General features: G+C 44.5%; 1 protein-coding gene across 4 annotated transcripts in view; it reads left to right on the top strand.

Moving 5' to 3' along the window:
• The window catches only part of trrap (transformation/transcription domain-associated protein), a 198,789-nt gene that overhangs the window by 96,858 nt on the left and 80,024 nt on the right, over positions 1 to 21,907 (top strand). For all 4 annotated transcript variants that reach the window (XM_060939722.1, XM_060939721.1, XM_060939723.1 and 1 more), the window contains exons 37-44: positions 968 to 1,096; positions 1,457 to 1,723; positions 6,945 to 7,151; positions 7,287 to 7,445; positions 7,552 to 7,680; positions 7,796 to 7,906; positions 10,280 to 10,426; positions 14,263 to 14,476. In XM_060939722.1, coding sequence (XP_060795705.1) covers positions 968 to 1,096; positions 1,457 to 1,723; positions 6,945 to 7,151; positions 7,287 to 7,445; positions 7,552 to 7,680; positions 7,796 to 7,906; positions 10,280 to 10,426; positions 14,263 to 14,476 — 1,363 coding nt within the window. The remainder of the gene's footprint in view (positions 1 to 967; positions 1,097 to 1,456; positions 1,724 to 6,944; positions 7,152 to 7,286; positions 7,446 to 7,551; positions 7,681 to 7,795; positions 7,907 to 10,279; positions 10,427 to 14,262; positions 14,477 to 21,907) is intronic.

The following is a 21,907-nucleotide window of genomic DNA, read 5'->3' as shown; positions in this document are numbered from 1 at the left end:
TCAGAAACCTTTTATTTTTGTTCCGCGTCTTTCTCAGTTTTGTTTGATGTAATTTATTTTGGTTGCGATTCCAGCTTTCTCGTTTGCGCTCCCTGACTTTTTGCTTGCAGTTTTGGCACAAACTTCACGTGTGGGTGGGCTGTCCAGGAACGCATTCCCATTGGCTAACTTGTGTTTGACTGACAGCTACGCTCAGCCATTTCCTACTCGGATTCTGGCGGACTGTTTGACGAGTGACCGATCCATTGACGGTAAACAAGGATCGAGTGGACTTCAGTGGTGACTGATATTGAATTAATTCAACAAAGTGTAAGTGTGGGACAGATGTGTTGTGTGTGTTGCAGTAGTGCACATTATGCAGGTGTTTCGTGGCAAGTCAAATGTTAGCCTTAGCTCCACTACCCAATATAATAGCTGCCTTGCTAACGTTAAACACACCTGCATAATGTGCACTACTGCAACACATACAACACATCTGTCCCGCACTTACACTTTGTTGAATTAATTCAATATCATAGTCGCCACTGAAGTCCACTCCATCCTTGTTTACCGGCAATGGATCGGTCACTCGTCAAACAGTCCGCCAGAATCCGAGTAGGGAATGGCTGAGCGTAGCTGTCAGTCAAACACAAGTTAGCCAATGGGAATGCGTTCCTGGACAGCCCACCCACACGTGAAGTTTGTGCCAAAACTGCAAGCAAAAAGTCAGGGAGCGCAAACGAGAAAGCTGGAATCGCAACCAAAATAAATTACATCAAACAAAACTGAGAAAGACGCGGAACAAAAATAAAAGGTTTCTGAAGAGTAATAGACTGATATCTTGCACGATTACACGAATAATTTGTTTGCCAGTCTAAAAAAATTTTTTTTTTTTGCATTTTGATTTGTCGTTTTTGTTTGATCTTTCAAAAGTATTGTATGAACATTTTGGCACAAAACTGATTCCATAACCTTTCCCCTTCCTCAGGTTTTGCAGCACATCCTACACCCAGCCTTTCTGTACAGCTTTGAGAAAGGGGAAGGTGAGCAGCTCCTGGGGCCCCCCAACCCAGAGGGCGACAACCCCGAGAGCATCACTAGCGTTTTCATCACCAAGGTAATAATTCTGCAGGCTTCTTCAACCGAGCTGTCATTCACTCCTGACCGGGGGCTAATATTAGTCTGAGAGAAATATCACAACCTTGTGAAAGGTCATAGTGTTTGTGGTGTTTCGAATCCGATTATAGCCGAGACAAAATGCTGGGGGATAATGGCCTCCATTTGTTTCACACTCAAATTGATTGATTCTTCCCCAGTCTGGCATTAACTGTGGCAAAGAGCCTGGCCGATCAGTTACTCTCTTGGCCTCATCCTTTGTAGCCACCTCGAATCTCTGCATTTATTCACTGTAGTAATGTTTTTAGAAAGATGTTGGGTTTTTTTTTTTTTTTTCTGTTTCCTTGTAACTGTTATGCAGGTGCTGGACCCAGAGAAACAGTCTGACCTCCTGGACTCGCTGAGGATCAACCTGCTGCAGTTCTCCACGCTGCTGGTGGAACACGCGCCCCACCACATTCACGACAACAACAAGAGCAGGAACAGCAAACTGAGGCGCCTCATGACTTTCGCCTGGCCCTGTCTGCTGCCCAAAGCCTGCGTGGACCCGGCCTGCAAATACAGCGGCCATCTGCTCCTGGCCCACATCATCGCTAAATTTGCTATTCACAAGAAGATTGTCCTGCAGGTTAGAAAATTAGGACCAAAGACTGTACGCGTCATCTACAGTACCAGTCAAAAGTTTGGACACACCTTTGGACCATCATGTCTTAAAGTGCATATCACGGGTAAATTCAGGAGCGAGATCAGTGTAATTCTCCTATTTCATATTAAACTTTGGTCAAATATCTCTAACATTTTTGCATTTTGTGCAATTTTTTTACCTTGCGCAATACCAGAAAAATTCAGTTGAAATCAAGCCATTTGAGGCGAATTGGTCCGCCTCTGAAAAAACTTGGCGTTTGGATTTCCCGGCAAACACTGATTTTCGTGGCGTCGCGTGCGGGACACCTCCCTCTGAATCCTACGTCAGCGCTGGTTTGTTTATGAGAAAACGACCTGGTGGTTTTCTGCAAATTTCTTCAACGTTATCGTGTAATTATTAAAATGGTTAACAGATGTATCGTAGGAGGGTGTAGCAACACCAATCTTGATGGGATTAGTACTCATCGTTTCCCAAAAGACCGGACAATGAGAGAGAAATGGGAGCGCTTGGTCTACACAGGCTGGGTACTGAAACCGTGCAAAGCTCTCGCAGCCTGCTGGCGCTTCCGCAGGTGACGTCACGAATCTGGCTCCAGACTCCCTTGGGATTTTTCCAGATGCGTTTTATTTTCTTTTTTTTTCTGCAGTAGACAGACGGCCTTGTGCAAAATTGCCCTTCTGGATGAGTGTGTAAAGGGACATACTTTCATATAAAAAAAAACAAACAAACACGAATTTGGTCCAGAATATGCACTTTAAAGTAATGATGGCTGCCGTTTCTCTTTCCTTAGTTGAGTGGTTGCTTGACATACTATGGATTACTACAGTTGTGGAATAGGGCTGTTTACTGTTGTTTACGGTTTGATCTCAAACACGTTAAGAAGGCAAGAAATTGCACTAATTACCTTTTGATGAGGCACACGTGTTAAAGGAGAACTGAAGTCATTTTTCAACTTGCTTTATTTCTTAACGTGTTGTTCAATTACGTTTTCGGTTTTAGTAACATTATAATCGTGACTCGTATTGGCAACTGATCGCAATTAAACATTATACTTATCGGCCTATTCGGTTTTTAGCCGTGTTGAATTTCGTTCGTTTGGTCCACGGCAGGCGTCGCTCATCCGCGCGATCTTCACGAGACTTGTACAAGACTTCGAAACGCAAAGCGTGTCAGCCAGGTGTCGGTGCTGCCATTTTGAAAACTGTTTTCCAAACGAAATATTGCACAAAAACGAGTTTAAATGATGATTACTGCCTGCTTTTTTTTTTTTTAAACTTTCCTGATTCCTCTGAAAACAAACACAACTTCCGGCTTGATTACATCAGCATTCGAAAGAGGGCGCGCGCGTTTTTGACAACGTTGGTCGCTTTGATTTCCGCTGTACGTTTTACTTCCGTCCTACGATGTCTCGCACAGGTCTCGACGAATCTCGTTTACGGCCATTGCTTTGACATATGGACTGATATATTACACAGCATATTTCAGACACTCATAACTTGCTATAGCAGCGACAAAATAGCTATCAAAAATGCATTCCGATATTTACTAGAATGGGAGAAATAGAATTTTGATGATAAATTTGCCTTCAGTTCTCCTTTAATTGAAAAGCATTCCATGTGACTCCCTTGTGCAGCTGGTTAAGATAACGCCAATGGTGTGCATGGATTAAAGTTTTCCGTCGTGTGACGGATTTCCGTCAACTGAACTCTCCCAAGGCCAAATGTGAGGTCGGTGCTGATCCGAGGAGAATTAAAATGACGGGTGGTTGGGTAGAGATTGAGTTATAACACTGTGTTGCAACACCATCAACTATCAGCAGGGTTTATTTAACTTTTTTGTTTTTGAGCCGTGCTTTGTGTCGTTCATTTCCTATGTTTGATCATGTTTAAACGTTCGCTGTCTACGGTGCGGCATTAAAAAACCATGCGCTGTCAAAATTGGCAAAATACATTCCCATGTGCTTGGCGTGCTTGTCTGACCATTTCTGTTTTGTATTAAATTAAATCTTGCCAAAATGACTTAGTTCAAACCTGGACATATAGAAATAGAGCATGTTAAATAAATAAATAAATAAATAAACCCCGGAAAGCCCGCTCCTCTGCTTCGGCCAGACTTGAAGACCCGACGGTGCAATGCTTGCAGACTGAGAAGTAATTAGACCTAAATTTATAGCTAACAAATCAGCAGAAGCCCCAACAATTATTATTTTCGTTAGGCCAATGTGTAAGGTATGTTAGAACCGTGCCTTATAGCCTACGTTATATCACAATTTAAAGGACGTTTGAGGAGTTGGAGGCTGTGAGCGCAATGATGTTCCGACATGCGCTAAACTTTATTCCCTGAAAATCATACACCAGCGTTCAATGCCCCAAACAGTCAAAATGTCTAGAAGACTATGGTTAAATAATAATCATAGCCTACGAAGTTAAATTACGTCAAAACATCTGTTTCTGGCCTATGAAATGATGGAGGAAAATGAGAACGAACGCAAAGTAGATAGCAGCCAACTTCACGCGATCTTTTAGGTAACTTAACACTTGTGTTGGCCACAATATTTCTCTTAATAAAATCTTGAATTGTTTTTGAAGTCGTATTCAACACAAAGTAAGGTCAAATTATAATTTTAATTTTAATGTAAGGGAAGATCCAAACTTTTTTCTATATTGACGTCGAGCACAGAGGAGCATGTCATTCTGCTTTCGGTTTCGGCAGCATGGATGCGCTTTACATGAAAGAAGGCACTGATGTGTCTGCCATCGATAAAGGTGTAAAACAAGTGGAGGTGGGCTTGGCTGTACGAAATGGGTGAAAACGGAAAGCCATTTAGTTCATGGTGCAAAAAACTAAACATTCCAGGTGCTTGCATTTGTGTGGTTTGCCACAAAAAAATAATATACGGAAGCAATGGAAAGAGAGTGCAATAAATTGACTATATTAATCCATTAATTAATTGATAATAAAGTTATCAGTTCGAAGTTAACCATCCACCCATAACACACACACACGTAAATTTTCAGTCAATTTTTTTTTTTTTTTTGCTTTAATCCATGTAGTGTGTAAAGCATCATCAAGGTAAACGCTGGATACTTTGAGAAATCTAAATACTAGTGCTGTCAAAAATGTCGCGTTATTAACGCGTTAACTTGACTCAATTTTAACGGCAATAATTTTTTTATCGCGAGATTAACGCTCTGTGACATGATGATGTAGGTTTTTCATAAGCTTTTGAAACTGCCAGGAACTTGGAACAGAGACTTTGCTTAGAAAAACGATAGCAGCTAGACTGTAATGCCACGCCCCGCACAGCCAGAGTCCTCTGCCCCCCCCCCCCCCCCCCCCCCCCCCCCCCAAAGAACCAGCGCGGGCAGGGCACGCTAGTAGAGATGGGATTTATGGCTCTTTGATGGGATCCGCATCTTTGTGATCCGTTCTTTGAAAAGAGCCGTTCAAAAGACTGGCTCATTTGGCTCTTTTTAAATATTTATTCAGTTTTAAGAAGACAGCGTCTAAAGAAGCCAGATCCCTCTGAACTGTAAACTCAATGCTATCCCAGAAATCCTTCCTGTAATATGCAAATTTGGCCGCCTCTGATTGGACAGCGCGACGCATCAACAGGCAGAAAGTGTAAAAGTACAAAATGTGTTAAGTGAGCTGAAACCGTAAAGATCAGATTCGATGCAATATTTATCAACAAACAACTTAAAGTTAATATAATAGTGTACTTTATATTATAATCAAGCATGTCAAGCCTACCGTCACTGTGTAACCTGTCTCTCTGATTAGAGACTAACTCAAACAGTAGATCACTTCACTCATGGTTCTCTTGTTAATCTCGGGACGAAGAGCCACGGTGCTCAGCTTAGGTTTCAGTTTGCGGTGGCTGCGTCAAGACGTGTTGTGCTTTGCAATAAGAAAAACATTGGTACAAAGCAAGCCCATTCACTTTTTTATGCTGATAAGAGAATTACAGTGGTTTTTCATGTGACAAAAATGTGCGATTAAATTGCGATTAATCGCGAGTTAACTATGACAGTCGCGACATGAATCGCGATTAAATATTTTAATCGCTTGACAGCACTACTAAAATATGAAACTTGTTTGTTTACCACAATTCCATATATGTTCAATATATCGTTTTAATGTCTTCAGTATTGTTCTACAGTGTAGAAAATGGTCCAAATATGAATGTGTCTCCAAACCTTTGACTGGTATTGTATACACTGCTCCGGTTCCTTTTGAAAATTGTATACAGTTTTTAACTAAGTTTATAACGTTGCAGATCCCGTATTAAAATGTTTTTTTTTTTTTTAATATTATTTTGTATCCAGACCTGAATAAGGGCCTCTGCATGCTCTTGCGACAAGGCTTTCGCAGATAGCTTTTCGCAGACAGTTGTAATTTATCGTTGAGCGGGGAGTAATAGGCGTGCGCGATGTTATTCACCGCCACAACGCAAGGGGGTGCGAAGTCGCTTGGAATAGTTGGTGGGTGTGGTTAGTGGAGTGTTTTTATCCTCCGGTTACTTATAATGACTAGAACTTTTTTTTTTTATAATGACTAGAACTGGAGTCGTATAGATGTACGTACTTCCTCAATCAACCGCTGTTCGTGCTGCTCCATCTTCGCTCGTGTTTTTAAAAATGGCGGTCGTGAAAACAAACCGGGAAAGTAGGGAAGCGGAAGTGCGTGTACAGCAGATGTAGAGTGGACCAATCAGAGCCCTCTTGTCTGCGAGGCTTCTGCGGTGGTCACAATTTTTGGGAGGTGCGCGCAGAGCGTCTGTGAAGGTGGGGGGGGCTATGCAGACACTATCTGCGACACCGTCTGCGAGGACTGGGTTGTCAGCATAAATTGGCCTTAAGCCTAGGTCACAACTGGACGTACAATTTTTTTTGGCCGTGCAAATTTTTTTTTTTTTTTTTGGCATTTCCCAAATCGCTGCGTTTTTTTTTTTTTTTTTTTTTTTTTTGTTCATGGAGAAAGACGCACGTTGGCCGCAAGTTTGTCTTGCAACCTGAAAAAAAACGTAAGCGCCCATTGAGTTTGACATGACAAAGAACCAGTCTACGGCTCGAAAATCAGCACGTCACACGCGCGCCCTCCGTGCGTTTCTTGCGTTTTTTGCACGTAGACCGGCCGTAGGAGCGCGTACGGCCGGTTGTGACCGAGGCTTTACCCATGAATGTTGTTTTTTTGTTTTCAGGTGTTCCACAGTCTGTTGAAAGCTCACACTATGGAGGCTCGTGCCATCGTGCGGCAGGCCATGGCTATCCTCACCCCAGCTGTACCCGCCCGCATGGAGGATGGGCATCAGATGCTCACTCACTGGACTCGCAAGATTATTGTGGAGGAGGGCCACACTGTGCCACAGCTGGTCCATATACTGCACCTCATCGTGCAGCACTTCAGGGTACGAATCAGCCTCGGCTTATCCGGCTCAGGTTGTAGACTAAGAACGTGAATGCAGTTTTTAAGGTCACGCCTGAACAAAACCGTCCGGTCCATTTACTGCCGCTCTCTTGACACCGTGTTTATTCATGGTCAGGTTTACTACCCTGTGAGGCATCACCTTGTGCAGCACATGATCAGCGCCATGCAGCGACTCGGCTTCACCCCCAGCGTCACTATCGAGCAGAGGAAGCTGGCTGTGGACCTGGCGGAAGTGGTCATCAAATGGGAGCTTCAGCGGATCAAAGATCAGCAGGTCAGGCACCTTTTTAGATGAACGTAACTTAAAACATTTGAATTTCCTTCAGAGTGCGGCGTTTTCTCCGAGCTATAAAAGCCTTTTGTGAATGTTTTGGCGGCAGCCGGAGTCGGAAGCGGACGCGACTGCTGGCGGCGAGGGCACGAGCTCTGGAGCACTGAAGCGGGGAGCACCTGTGGACTCTGCTCAGGATGTCAAGAGGTTCCACACAGCGACCGGTGCGGTTGGCACGGTGAGGAAATCTGAAACCCATTGCCAGTTTGACGTGTCGCAGCTGTAGTCCTGTCTGTATCCGTTTATGATTCGAAGTGCCATGTTTGAACACGGTCTCGTATTCCTCTCATCAGGTGTTTGGCCGCAGTCAGTCAATGCCTGGCACTGAGGCGCTGCTCACCAAACCTGTCGAGAAGCAGCACACAGACACGGTGGTCAACTTCCTCATCCGCATCGCCTGCCAGGTATATAAGCCACCCTGTCCGTGCCCTTGTTGTCAGTAGAAGGAACACAGTCCGGTAACTTTGACGTAAATGAGATCTAGGGCTGGGAGTCGATCCAGATTTCCTGGATCGATTCGATTCCGGTTCATAAGGTCACGATCCGATTCGATCCGATATCGATCTACTTAGATATTGCTGGATTGTCACTTTTAAAGTAAAAACTGTCCCTGCACACTGCTTTTGTTCTGTCGACTTCGTCTCTGTCCTCGTAACGTTTGAATCCAAAGTAATGCCATACATCAGCTTTCAGGCCAGGCGGTGATTTTAGCCGTGCAACTTCAGCCATCTCGCGTTCTTAAGTTTCGGTTTCGTTTGCCGGCACCCGCTTTTTATTGAGGTTTTTCACCCACGTGACCAAGTCATGTGAGGCCGCCATTTTGGATGTCACGGCTCGAATCAGTTTGAATGCGAGGAAGGCGACAAACGAAAAACATAAAAGAAAAAGGAGCGAGATGCAGAAAACACCTTCACTATCCAGCGACGTAGGGCATTTACAGGGCGAGCAGAGGGAGAGGTATTTTCAAAAATTGAGGTTAGCAGGCTTAGAGAACGACGTTTACCTGCTTCCACCAGGATTGTTCACTGACGTACGGAAGTACACGAAGCCCTGGTCTTTACCTGACTTCGGCCCACGTGATCTGTATACCTATGTCGTTAAAAACCCATCGCCATACACAGGTATTGATCTGAAAGTGTATAAGAGTTTGGATGCCTACAAATATTTTGTGTCAGGCTGGGTAACATGCCTACATCAGCGGGTCGTCCCTGGAGCCGGTGGTCGCCATCTTATTACAGCTAAGGTTTGTTCGCATTTTCATTTACTTTCGGTCCTCAGGATAAACAAAATGTTATTAAATGTCATTGAAATAACTTCTTAGTCTGTTGAGACATGGCCCGTTATAAATTTGCTGTTACCAGGCAATGACCAAGAACTGTATTATTAGGGTCGGTGTAGTTGTAGCAGTGTATTAGCAACTAGCTGTTAGCACTAGCTAATGTCAACAACATCGTAGCTAGTATGTTACTGTAGCAATGTTTACGTTCAGTCATTTGGATGACTGTTAAAACCTTTCAGTCTCAAGTTTTTCCTTTACTGGATTTACTAGTTTACTGAGCTAGTGCGCTCGGCCGAGCCGGGAGCCATCGCGCGCTCTCCGGCCGAGCCGGGAGCCATCGCGCGCTCTCCGGCCGAGCCGGGAGCCATCGCGCGCTCTCCGGCCGAGCCGGGAGCCATCGCGCGCTCTCCGGCCGAGCCGGGAGCCATCGCGCGCTCTCCGGCCGAGCCGGGAGCCATCGCGCGCTCTCCGGCCGAGCCGGGAGCCATCGCGCGCTCTCCGGCCGAGCCGGGAGCCATCGCGCGCTCTCCGGCCGAGCCGGGAGCCATCGCGCGCTCGGCGGCCGAGCCGGGAGCCATCGCGCGCTCGGCGGCCGAGCCGGGAGCCATCGCGCGCTCGGCGGCCGAGCCGGGAGCCATCGCGCGCTCGGCGGCCGAGCCGGGAGCCATCGCGCGCTAGCTCAGTAAACTAGTAAATCCAGTAAAGGAAAAACTTGAGACTGAAAGGTTTTAACAGTCATCCAAATGACTGAACGTAAATATTGCTACAGTAACATACTAGCTACTATGTTGTTGACATTAGCTAGCTTGCCGTCCAAAATGGTGGACACCAGGGCGTCACGTGACCCTGTGACGTCAGGTGAAATACCTCAATAGCCACCTGGAAGAGATCGATCCACACATTTTTGAATCAATCTCGTATTTTTTGAACGTGAATCGATATCGGATCGTGGATCGATCTTTTGAACCCAGCCCTAATGAGAGCGTTTTCTTGCGTGCTGTTCTTCATAAGCCAGTATCTCACCGGGCTGCGACAAATTGCGAGCGCCATTCGCGAGAGAGTTTCAAAAGTGTCTTGAAACATTCGCGGGGCTTCTCGAGTTCCTCGCCTGAGTCGCAAAGTGTCGCTCCTTCGTCGCTGAAATTTTGAACATGTTCAAAAAATTCGTGCGACAAAATTTCTCTCAAAACAGCCGCAAATGTTTCGCAAAGCCGTCGCGAACCCTTCTCAAGTCGGTTTCCGTGAGGCTTCCTCTACTTCCCTGCCTGCCGAGGGAAAGCCAGCCTGCGGCTAGTTGGAGACGCGACAATTGCGGTAAACCATGCGAAATATTAATTCCGTGTGATTCCAAGTGAAAATTGTTGCTAATTCGCACATTTTATCGCAATTGCTGTGTCTCCAGCTAGTCGCGGGCTGTCGCCGCCCGGTGAGATACTACCCATAGTTGGCATTGTGGCATTTTCTGCTCGACAGCTTGTTAATCGGCTTCTGCTTCTAGGTGAATGACAGCACCAGCGTCGCAGGCTCTCCTGGTGAACTACTCTCCCGCCGCTGTGTGAATTTGATGAAGATGGCCCTCAGGCCAGACATGTGGCCCCGTGCTGAGCTCAAACTGCAGTGGTTTGACAAGCTGCTCATGACCGTGGTGAGTACCCGTGGATGAAAACGGTTAAACCTGGCTTTAGATGACGAGCGATTTTATTGAAGCTTTTCATTTTGGTTAGATCTCGCACCAGGTGGCTCGGCTGTGTTTCTGTGCTTGTTTCGCTCTTCTGATGTTTTTCTGCCCTCTTTGTCTCGATAGAGACGTTGTCCTTCGTCCTCGTCCTGTCCCATTCCTCCTCGTTCTCTCCATCGCCTTTCTAAAAGCAGTTTTGATGTGAGCCAAATCGATATCCTCTGGCTTATGACTGATTTCTTCCTCTCTGAAGCTCAGCGCTGTGACTAATTCCGTTGTCATCTCGGAGACTAGGTCTCAATTAGGTAGTCTATCCACTCTTTCTCGGTTTCCGTCACTTCCTCTAGCTTGCTTTTCTTTTTTTTTTTTGTATTTGTTCCATCTTTTGGTGCTCTCTTTCTCACTTTACCCTCTCTTTTCCTTCCTCTCCCTGCCACTGGAACAGCCTTCCTGTCTTCCAGACACACCACCCTATTGATTTCTTTTCAGCACCAGACACATGTGCCCTTCTCCAGGCTTTGTGTGTTTGATTGAAATGCACAAATGGGGTTTTATTCCCCAGGCTGCAATAAAACGACGCTGCTGTCTGTTTGGACCTTGTGTAACCGTAGATTCCTGGAGTTTTGGCATTTGCTTGTCTTGAAGACCAGGAAACATCTTGTATTTCTCACTTTAAAGGGTTTAGCAGTTAGTGGCTGTGAACCAGACACCTGGTTTACTTTGGTGGATTATGCAAGGGAACGCAAATTTTTGGCCACGGCGTGAACAATCATTTTGATGAAGAGTCCTAGTTGAGGTTTGTTTCTAAGATAAATGCGAATGATGATGATGAACATCACCATTCGGCCTCAAGAGGTCGGGACACCCGCAACCACCTTGTACCGCACTTCTCGGTTGTTCATTGCGCTCCCTAAGTCCGACCTTTGTATCCCCGAGTCCTTCGCGATGACGTCGGGGAAGGTCATTCTCCTTGAGTGGACTCGGTTTCCATAGCAGGGTTGACTGGTTCACTTCACCCGTTGCACGTTGCAAATTGGACGCGTCGCTTTGTGAGTGTCTGGGGAAATAGGTGGAATGTTTCTGTAGATGTGCTCTAACCAGTGAATGTTTTGGACACGTCGAAGCAAGTTGGTATATGCTCCGTCTAGCCATTGTTGACGACGCATGGTTAGCGTCCACGTCTCAGATCCGTAGAGGACGGCCGGCTCGATCAACGTATGAAACAAGCGGAGTTTCTGGTCGTTAGCCAGGCTGGAGTTCCATACATGGTTCAAGTGCATATCCTGGACCAATTTCATTTTTTTTTTTTATATGAAAGTATGTCCCTTTACACACTCATCCAGAAGGGTAATTTTGCACAAGGCCATCTGTCTACAGCAGAAAAAAATAAAACGCGTCTGGAAAAATCCCAAGGGAGTCTGGAGCCAGATTCGTGACGTCACCTGCGGAACACCAGCAGGCTGCGCGAGCTTTGCACGGTTTCAGTGCACAGCCTGTGTAGACCAAGCGCTCCCATTTCTCTCTCATTGTCCGGTCTTTTGGGAAACGATGAGTACTAATTCCATCAAGATTGGTGTTGCTACACCCTCCTACGATACATCTGTTAACCATTTTAATAATTACGCGATAACGTTGAAGAAATTTGCAGAAAACCACCAGGTCGTTTTCTCATAAACAAACCAGCGCTGATGTAGGATTCAGAGGGAGGCGTCCCGCACGCGACGTCACGAAAATCAATGTTTGCCGGGAAATCCAAACGCCAAGTTTTTTCAGAGGCGGACCAATTCGCCTCAAATGGCTTGATTTCAACTGAATTTTTCTGGTATTGCACAAGGTAAAAAAAAATTGCGCAAAATGCAAAATGTGACAGATATTTGACCAAAGTTTAATATAAAATAGGAGAATTGCATTGATCTCGCTCCTGAATTTACCCGGGATATGCACTTGAAGCTTATGACAAGCTGCCCACGCTAGTGCCTTACGGGTCTTCATGTCCCTTTCCGAGTCCACGATATAAGACCCAAGGTTTCTGAAGTGTTTGGTGATGTTAAATGCTCATCTGTCAAAGTACTGTATATTTAATAAATATTTCCTTCATGAAACAAGTTTATTTTTTAATTTATTTTTTCTTTTTAATTAGAATTTTAGAGAAACATCATCTACTGCTCAGCCTGCTACTGGCGCATACTTCCATATGTATTATTCCATTTTTATTCTTAAATCATAAAAATGATAAACCTTTCCATGAGCAGATGGAAACTGCCAAGTGGTATGTGTAGCTATTATGCTTCTTCCAAGCCCACCTAGTCTTAGCAAGGTTAGTTTTCCCCGGATTAATTTCGACTGCGGAGTTTGCATGTTCTCCCTGTGTCCGCGTGGGTTTCCTCCGGGTGCTCCGGTTTCCCCCACAGTCCAAAGACATGCAGGTTAGGTTAACTGGTGACTCTAAATTGGCCGTAGGTGTGAGTGTGAATGGTTGTCTGTGTCTATTGCCGCTTTTCCACTACCAACGCGGCTGAGTCGGGCTGAGCCGTGTCGGGCTGAGTTGGGCTGAGTCGAGCTGAGCGGGGCTGTTGGAGTTGCATTTCGACTACAACCGCGCTGAACCGTGCTGGCTGGAAGTGGGTGGACACATTGGGTGGAGTTAGCGAAAGTGGGTGTACGTCACGTGATGATGTTAGGCGGCGCAAACAGTGACATCAGTGATCTTTTAAGCGGTAGTCTCGCGACCCGGAGAGTAAACAATAAACATGGAGTCGTTAGTGTTGCTGGTCTTGGTTCTGTGGCTTGTTGTCACCGACAACGCCAACAGATATACTGGCAAGAGCGTATAGATGAGGCGAGGCGCATAAGGCTTCAGAAATTCTCGTAATTCGTAATTCTTCTTCCGGGTTTACGGTGTTTACAGATCCCAGCGTGCTCGCGGGGCGTGTGTGGGCATGTGAGGACACTCCTCCTCACCAATCAGTGCACAGGGGAGTGTCTGCTCACGCCCCCAGCCTCACTCGGCTCGGTTTGGCTCGCTTCAGCCTCACTCCAAAACCGTGCGAGTTTTGGGGGCTGAGCAGGGCTGAAGCGAGCTGAGTCGCGCCGCTCTGAGGTAGTCGAAACGCGAGCCGTGTCGGGCTGAAGTGAGTTGAGAAAGGGTAGTGGAAAAGGGCCGTATGTGTCAGCCCTGTGATGACCTGGCGACTTGTCCAGGGTGTACCCCGCCTTTCGCCCGTAGTCAGCTGGGATAGGCTCCAGCTTGCCTGCGACCCTGTAGAACAGGATAAAGCGGCTAGAGATAATGAGATGAGATGAATTTCGACTGCGATTTCTTGTGCCCTTATACAGACGGATTTTAGCAAGGTTATCAGTATGTCCTCACCCTGCCCCATGGAAGACAGCCCTCTATTATTTCTCAGACAAAGACACTAGTCGTTATGGGTTGCTCTGGGTCTTGTAAGGGAGTAAACCTATTATTCTCATAAATGAAGTGCATTACAAATCTGATTTCTATCATTTCGTTGTGTTAGCTTGTCTGTGATCAAGGGACGTACATCTGGGTCGGGCAGTTCACAGCATATCTGCCTCCATGTGTCTCCTGGAGACATCTAAGCTTCATGTTGACTTTTTTGTTTGTTTTTTCTCCACGAGTTAGTCTCAGTTGCAACTTGCTGTGCTGAGCTTTCAATCTGTGAAACTGATGCTGCTTTTAAGAGCAACGTCTGTCTCAGTTTTGTTTTCTGATGGCGATATCGTGCTTTAAAGCCAAACTCTTTTGTTAATCTCACGTTACGTGCTGCTTTTTTCTTGTATAGGAGCAGCCCAACCAGGCCAACTTCTCAAACATCTGCACAGGGCTGGAGATCCTGAGCTTCCTGCTGACTGTGCTGCAGTCTTCAGCCATCCTGGCCCACTTCAAGCCTCTACAGCGAGGCATTGCAGCCTGCATGACCTGCGGCAACACCAAAGTCCTCCGAGCTGTACACTCTCTGCTCTCCAGACTCATGAGCATCTTTCCCACTGAGCCCAGTGAGTTAAAGGATATACACAGCCTTTATTTTTAAATACATTTCTGAGCAGATAGTATCTCCAGCCTTGACTCTTGTATGCTGCATAAATGGGAATAAAAAAAATATATTTTTGAGAGTTAAAATCAACCACAAAGTTGGCGTTCGAGCTGCCCCGCTGAGCCAGCCAGCCCGGAGTGCGTGACGTCACAGCAGGAACCGGTTTTAAGGCCGAGGCCTTTGACAGCTATAGACCAAAGTCATATACATAATTTATGGTGAAAGTAAGAAATACCGTTACCGACTTGCTCAACTAAGACTGATTTGACTTCACTGATTGTGGGTTGACTCTCATTAAAACAGGATCGGTGTTCTAACTTGTGCAACACACATGCACATGCATGCATTTTCACTGATAAAACATAAAAGGCTCATTAAATAATCAGATGAACTGAGACAATCATATTCGGAAGCAAATTAAATAATCTTATACCGGTAACTTAAACACAATACAAGTTACATGTATTAATCTAAATGCAGGTAAACAAGAAGTGGTGTTTTTGTTTTGTATCCAAATGAGAGTCGGAGCTTACCCATCTGTGTTCTCGCTTCTTGAAGGCCGATCTTGTGGCCGATTGTTTTGAAACAACCTGACTTTCAGTTGTTCGTGCAGTTCTCCGTTAATTCAGTTCTTCCACGTAAGGGCGAGATGGCAGCAATATCCAGCGCAGAAATAAGACGGCTGCTCCACTCATTCTCCATTACTGTGTACTCCGCCATTACTGCTCGGCTCAGGCAATTGCTAAAACCCGGGACGGATCGGGATGTCACTGGTTTTAGCAACAACTGCGGGGAGGTCACTGCCCGAGCGATATGTCCCGTCCCGTAACGTCCCAGGTTTTACCAACAACCCTTGGCTCACACTGCGGGAGAACTGGTGCAACTGAACTCACTTTCTTTTAAAAAAAAAAAAATATATATATATATATATATATATATATATATATATACTTTTTTTTTTCTTTAATTGTTGGTACTGCCCCCTCTTTTTCAATATGGGCTTATAGCCAACGCTCCTCAACAGATCAGAGGTCTCGTACGAGTCTTCAGTAAAATGTGCAGAGGAGAGACCACTTCGTAGGCGCCCGACGTTCCCGTGAACTTCTCGCAAAACGCGTCCAAATCTTTGCAGTTTGAACATTCTTGGGCCATGAGTGCAACGTAAATCCACCTTCTGTCGTGGTGCTGCACCGGCCAGCAACGCATCTACGTGGCATGGCGATAAATTAGCTCAAAATGGAGGATCGGAGTTGCAGTCAGCTCTGTGTTTTAGTATAGCGGAAATGGCAATGAGTCCGATAGACTTCCTGCTGTGACTTCCTGCTGTGACATCACAGATGTCAAGGTCATTTACTCAGACCGCTACCTATATAAATCACTTTAATTGTAAAAATTACTATATTAGATTTATTGTTAACGCTTAAAACTATTCCTGTGCCATTCTTGAGGTCTCAAGGCATTCATAAACGAAAGTGAGCCCATGGCTTTGCGTATCTTTTTTAAGAGCCTAGATCACCACCCTGGTCAGGGACCAGCTGTATTATTATTAAGAAATTTTCCACTGTACAGAGTACGTATGTGTGTTTTATGATATCTTGTACACATTATGCGTTTCCATTTCCAAAAACAAAGATTCCTGTGTTATAGTTTTGTATGCTGGTGAAGGTAACAACAAGAATGAATGAATGATTTTTGAAGTGCTCAAGCATACAGCATCACGCAGCAGGGCTCTACATTAACTTTTGAAACCACTTGTCCTGTCGGGCAAGTTGAAAGGAAATTTACTTGTCCGAATGTGAAGTTGACTTGTCTGAAGAAAAATTTGAGGAAAAAAAACCACAAAAACTATTTGTAATAAACTAATTTCACCAGAATTACTTTAACACAATCTATTCACTGCAGAAAAAAATTGGACTCAATCAATCATTAATTTATTTTTGAGAAATTGAAAACCAGAAAATTAAAATTATACAGTATATTTTCATTTTTTAATTATTAACTTTGAATATATATCCTCCACTGATTAATTGTTGTTGTCTAATTATTCATTGTGGCTCCTGTATGGTATTTAATGGTTGTGATGAAAGTTGCGGTGTTTTTTAGGTTTTTGTTGCGATTACATTGCGGGAGGAAGTGAAAGTTGCGAGAAATTGTTGCGATTTTCTCTTTTTGTGATTAAAATTGAGTGATATGTTAAATATCAAGTTATTACTGAAAAACTATTGATTAAAAAAACAAAGACACTGAGAAATGGTCCTATAAACAACTTTACCAATATAAAAGATTACCAGGACTACAAAAATGCAGAAAAATAGGCTTTACTTATCCAAATGCACCTGTTGGTTCAAAAGTTAAAGTGCATAGAACCTCACAGCACAACATGAAGTTACCTTAAAATATAATATAAATGCCTCAGCTTTCATGTAAGAAAAAAAAAAACTATTAATACTAGTACTGTGTGCAGGCAGTCTCTCCTGAAGACTAAATTAAACAATAATTATAAACTAATAAAATAAATGGCTCAGGCTTCATAGAAGAAAAAAAACAACAATTTGAACAGAATCTCACAGTATGATGCTGAAGCTGCCTAAACAATGGAAAATAAAATACCATTTTGGCAAAAATGTTGGCATCCATTAATTTCTTGTATTAAGTAAAAAAATAATGTAAGGTTTACAGTGAAGGACTGTGTGCACATCACACACTTTCAGTAACAGAATTTAAGCCTACATAAACACTGGCTCGCACATGCTGCTTCTCTTGAACGTATACGCGGAAGTTAGTTTGTCGACGCCAACAATTGGTCAAATTTGCGGGAAAGTTGCGGTGATTGGATATAATTGCAACACCGCCCTGAATTCACGGGGATTGGTTGAATTTGCGTTGAAGTTGCAAATCGTAACATTGCGAAATCCTGGAGGGTCTGGTAAACGACCGTTTACTTTTCAGCTCAAATACACGAAGCGGTATGGAGCACTTGCATGTGACGTCACAGCCGATCCAGATTGTGACAGACGCCATCTTGTCGGTCAAACGCCATATTTCCGCCTTTTACTCCTACTTCTGGTTCTACTTCTGCTTTTACTTCTACCTTTTCTTCTGGAAAACCCTGCTATATACAATTCTACTACAACGGCTGCAAGCTCTTCCTACCTGTGCACGTTTTTTGTTTTTTGTGTGTATTTTTGCGTGTTGTTCATCTGTACCGGACTTCAATATCCACTACAACCGTATGGACTTACTGGACATTGGTTTCCAGCAGAAAATGACGGTTTGTAGCGATTTCCATCACATGCACAACATTCCGGACGAGATAGCGAGACCAGTGGGGTCTCTGTGGATTGTTATCGGAAGCAAAGCGAAGGAGGCGGCGCCGGGAGCGGAAGCAAAAGCGAGGCTGCAGAGCCGGCCTGTTGACTAAGCTCAGAAAACAGCCACTCAAACCTCCACTGCTAAGCCTCTACCTCTCCAACGCCAGATCCATGTAAACAAGACGGACGATTTGGAATTACAGCTGGAATTACCTTATTCTATTCTATTCTATAATCGGCTGGTCAGTGCTATACTCAATACTTAAGTGACTTACCCGTCCAATGAGGATAGTTATTTTCTTGTTTACAAGATGCCACATCTGAGTCGCTGACAAATCCTGAATTTCTGTAAAGATAACTGTCCAGAGATTTATAAGCACGCAGTGCTTCACCACTGAACAGCGAGGGAAAGTTAATGAGGTAATTATACACGTCTGGGTATTCCGCTGGCAGTTCCATATCCACCGACACGGTCGTGAAAACTCCGTCCGGTAAGCCATAAGGGTCACTAATCTGTAGATCGTTTATTTTAGACATGTATCTAGTTATCTGTTCATTAGAAAAATGAGCCGTGTAGTCCGTCGGTTGAAATTGATCCATTCTGTACACGAGTGCAGCAGTATTCAGCTGTGTTTTTTACCGACAAGATGGCGGCTGTGTACTTTCCGGTCACGTGACTGCAAGATCTCTATTGGCCGGTTTCACAAGCAGAATATTGCGCATGCGCACATCGCTCTTTCCGAAGAGAAACATCCGGCGATTCATCAAAACAATATGTCGAGTGAGATGCTTCGGAAATCATGTGAATAAACTGTTAAATTTGATATGTAACCCGAATATCGGCGTATTTTGGCACTTGTCCGATTGGACAAGTAACTGAGACGATGAACTTGTCTGACATAAAGGATCACTTGTCGCGGACAAGCGTTAATGTCGAGCCCTGTGCAGAAACATGCACTACGAACAGGGGAAAAAAATCAGATAAACACGTTTTCTTGTTTATCAGTTAGTAGCTAAGCAGTTATGCAAGCTAATGGAATCTCTGATCTATGCCATTCTGAGTACAGACTTCATGATCTTGAATCAGTCCGATTGTCTACTGGATCTCCGTGTATACAAACATGTATACATGCAACATTCAGCAGGGAAAAACAAGGCTTGTAAACTAGTTAACAGCCTCCTTTATTGATGGTTTGTGTGAATCCGGTAGCAGTGAGTACAGAAGTCTGTCTTTGCTTAATCGCATTGTCAGTCATATGGATTGTTCCTGTTTAAATTGGTGGGGTTTTTTTGGCCACAATTACAGTTCTCTTTCACCTGATGGTGCAGTGTGGCTCAGCTCCGCAAATAACCCGTAATCAGCCATGTTGCCTTTTCTAAGAGCGAGTGAGCTGTACTGTGTTTAAGTACTCATGACAAATTTGTTTTTCCTCGTTGCTGAGGTGTCATATGAGGTGAGCAGGGACAAACAGCCAGAGCTAAAAAAAAAAAAATAGTGCAGAGCATCAATTGTTTACATACGGTCTCCTGGAGATCCTAATAACTCTGCCTGAAATCACTTCTATACCAGCAACGGCATGTGCTGCCGTTCTAAAACTTGTGCTCAGTAGTTCACTCCACGAGCATTTTAATATCAAATGAGAGATGCCTGGTTTTGTTTCAATATTCTTTTCAAGAATTGCCAAGGCGGCATAGGGGTGTTTAGCACTGTCGCGTCACAGCAAGAAGGTTCTGGGTTCGAGCCCAGTGGCCGACGGGGACCTTTCTGTGTGGAGTTTGCATGTTCTCCCCGGGCAGTTAGGTTAACACAGGACGGCCTTGGGCTGAAGTGCCTAAGAGTGGCGGCGCACATGTATGCAGCGGCTTTGCTCTCCTGTGACAAACTAAAAATTTCGTTGCACGTTTGCGCAGTGACGATCAAGGCATCCTGTTCTATTTTAAATATCGAATGGTGTTTCACTTCTTGTGCCCATCAAGCTCCCACCGGATAACCTCCAAAGAAACTTTCACGGCTAGAGGTACATGGTGAGAAATAGAAACGCATACGTATATACACGCTTGTCGGGATAGACGCAGCACTGTCAAATCAAAGTCCTTCCCACGCCATGTGGCGCATAGGGCGGCGCCGATCTCCGTTTCCATAGCTCTCGATCTCTCGCCTATTACAGAGCTAAGGTTACAGTGGAGAGCTGGTCCTCTGGTAACCGCAAGAGTTTGACTCCCCACTCGCATCTGTATTGCAGCGTGCCTTGCCAGACGGCAGTAGGCACCATTTTGATGACGGTCTTTGGTATGACCCACCCGTGAGTAGAACTTGCAGGCTCCCGATCGAGAGGCGGACACGCTAACCACTAAGCCAACTCGCGGTTAGACACAGCACTGGTTTTTCCCATTTATTAGCGAAGCATGTTGGGCTGCACTGTTCACTGAAGGTGCTTTGATTGATTGATTGATTGATTGATTGATTTACTTTATTCTGAACAATAAAGAAGAAAGATATAAAAATAAAAAAATTTTAAATTAAAAATGCAATAATCAAAACATCGCCATAAACAAACAGAATAGCGTAGCCACAAGGTAGAGCCCTGCACTCCCGCGGGACTCCCGCGGGACCCGACGCAAAGCAGTGCGGTGCGGGACAAATTTTGAAAGCTCATTGCGGGCGGGAGGGGGAGGTAATAAGCTGCAGTCCCGCTAACTAAAAACGTGTTTAAAATAAAATTTATAAATTATTAATTTATGTCTATCATATATAATTTGTGCTGGATATTTTATTTGGCATTAATAAAAACATTTTACGATGCCTAAATTTGCGGATGTGGTCTAATCTCGCGTACGTTTCCGATTCCTTTCCGCTCTTCCGTGTTTGAGATCTCCGATCATGGCAGAAGAGCAGAGCTCCTCTAGTGAAGCTCACAGTGCTTCAGAAGTAAGTGCTCCTTTAAAAAGAGGTACATTTACCGTTAAAAAGTCAAGAGTCCTGAAATCAGACATTTGGAAGTCGTTCTCACTTGTGTACGATGCAGAGGGAAATCAGCTGCCCTTTGTTTGTTGTGATAAGTGCCAAAAGGTTCTGAGTATCTCTGTAAAGCCTCAGCTGCGTATGCCGCCTGGCAACGCGCACCCTCGCTACGTGCGCTAGGTGAAGGATCGGTCAGTGGAGAGCTCAGCTAAGCTCAGCATGTTTAATTCCCCAAGCCAATGACAAGAAATTTCGTGAGGAATAACACGAATGTCTGCATCATGCGGGATTTGCGGGTGGGAGCGGGACAAAATGTGGCAGGCGGGAGCGGGACTGAAAATCATAATCCTTTGCGGGAGCGGGACTGCACAATGCGGGAGCGGGACTGAAAATTCTGTCCCGCACAGACCTCTACCACAAGGCAGTAACATAATGTTCAGAAAGGATTAGGAAGAAGTAATAACTTATCCAATCTTAACCCTCAATAGCACCGCTAATCAAACGTCACTTTCCGCCGGAATAAACTATATATACAAAAGAAAACAAAAGCAACAAACAAAAAGAAAACATACCAAGACATACCGTCATGGTATAATATGGATCAAATCATATATACACATACTTATGCATATATACACACATACAGTACATCTATACAGTACATACATGTACACATACCTATAACTATACACAAAATACAAGAAGACCAGGTACCAGATCCTTTAGCAAAAGCTTAAGATGAACTGTTAGTCATTTCGACGTACAGATTGCTAGCAAATTACAAGAAAAAAATGTGGCGCACTTGTGCTGTGGAGGATATTTTACTGCCATGGTTTAGGTCACTGTGAATCATTACAACCATTCCGACTGGTCACTTTTTTTTTTTTTTTTCTTTTCCCCCCATGATGAAACATTTCTGACTGTGTCCCCGCCCACAGGACACGAGGGCTCGCTGAATAATTTGAGGAGTATGGAAAATACTGCAACTCCTAAAGCCTAGGTCACAACCGGACGTACAATTTTTTTTGGCCGTGCGATTTTTGGCATTTCCTAAATCGCTGCGTTTTTTTGTTCGTGGAGAAAGACGCACGTTGGCCGTAAGTTTGTCTTGCAACCTGAA

The sequence above is a fragment of the Neoarius graeffei genome, chromosome 14 (assembly GCF_027579695.1).
Source record: "Neoarius graeffei isolate fNeoGra1 chromosome 14, fNeoGra1.pri, whole genome shotgun sequence".
NCBI classification, from domain to species: Eukaryota; Metazoa; Chordata; class Actinopteri; order Siluriformes; family Ariidae; genus Neoarius; species Neoarius graeffei.
This window is presented reverse-complemented; position numbering and strand designations above follow the sequence as displayed.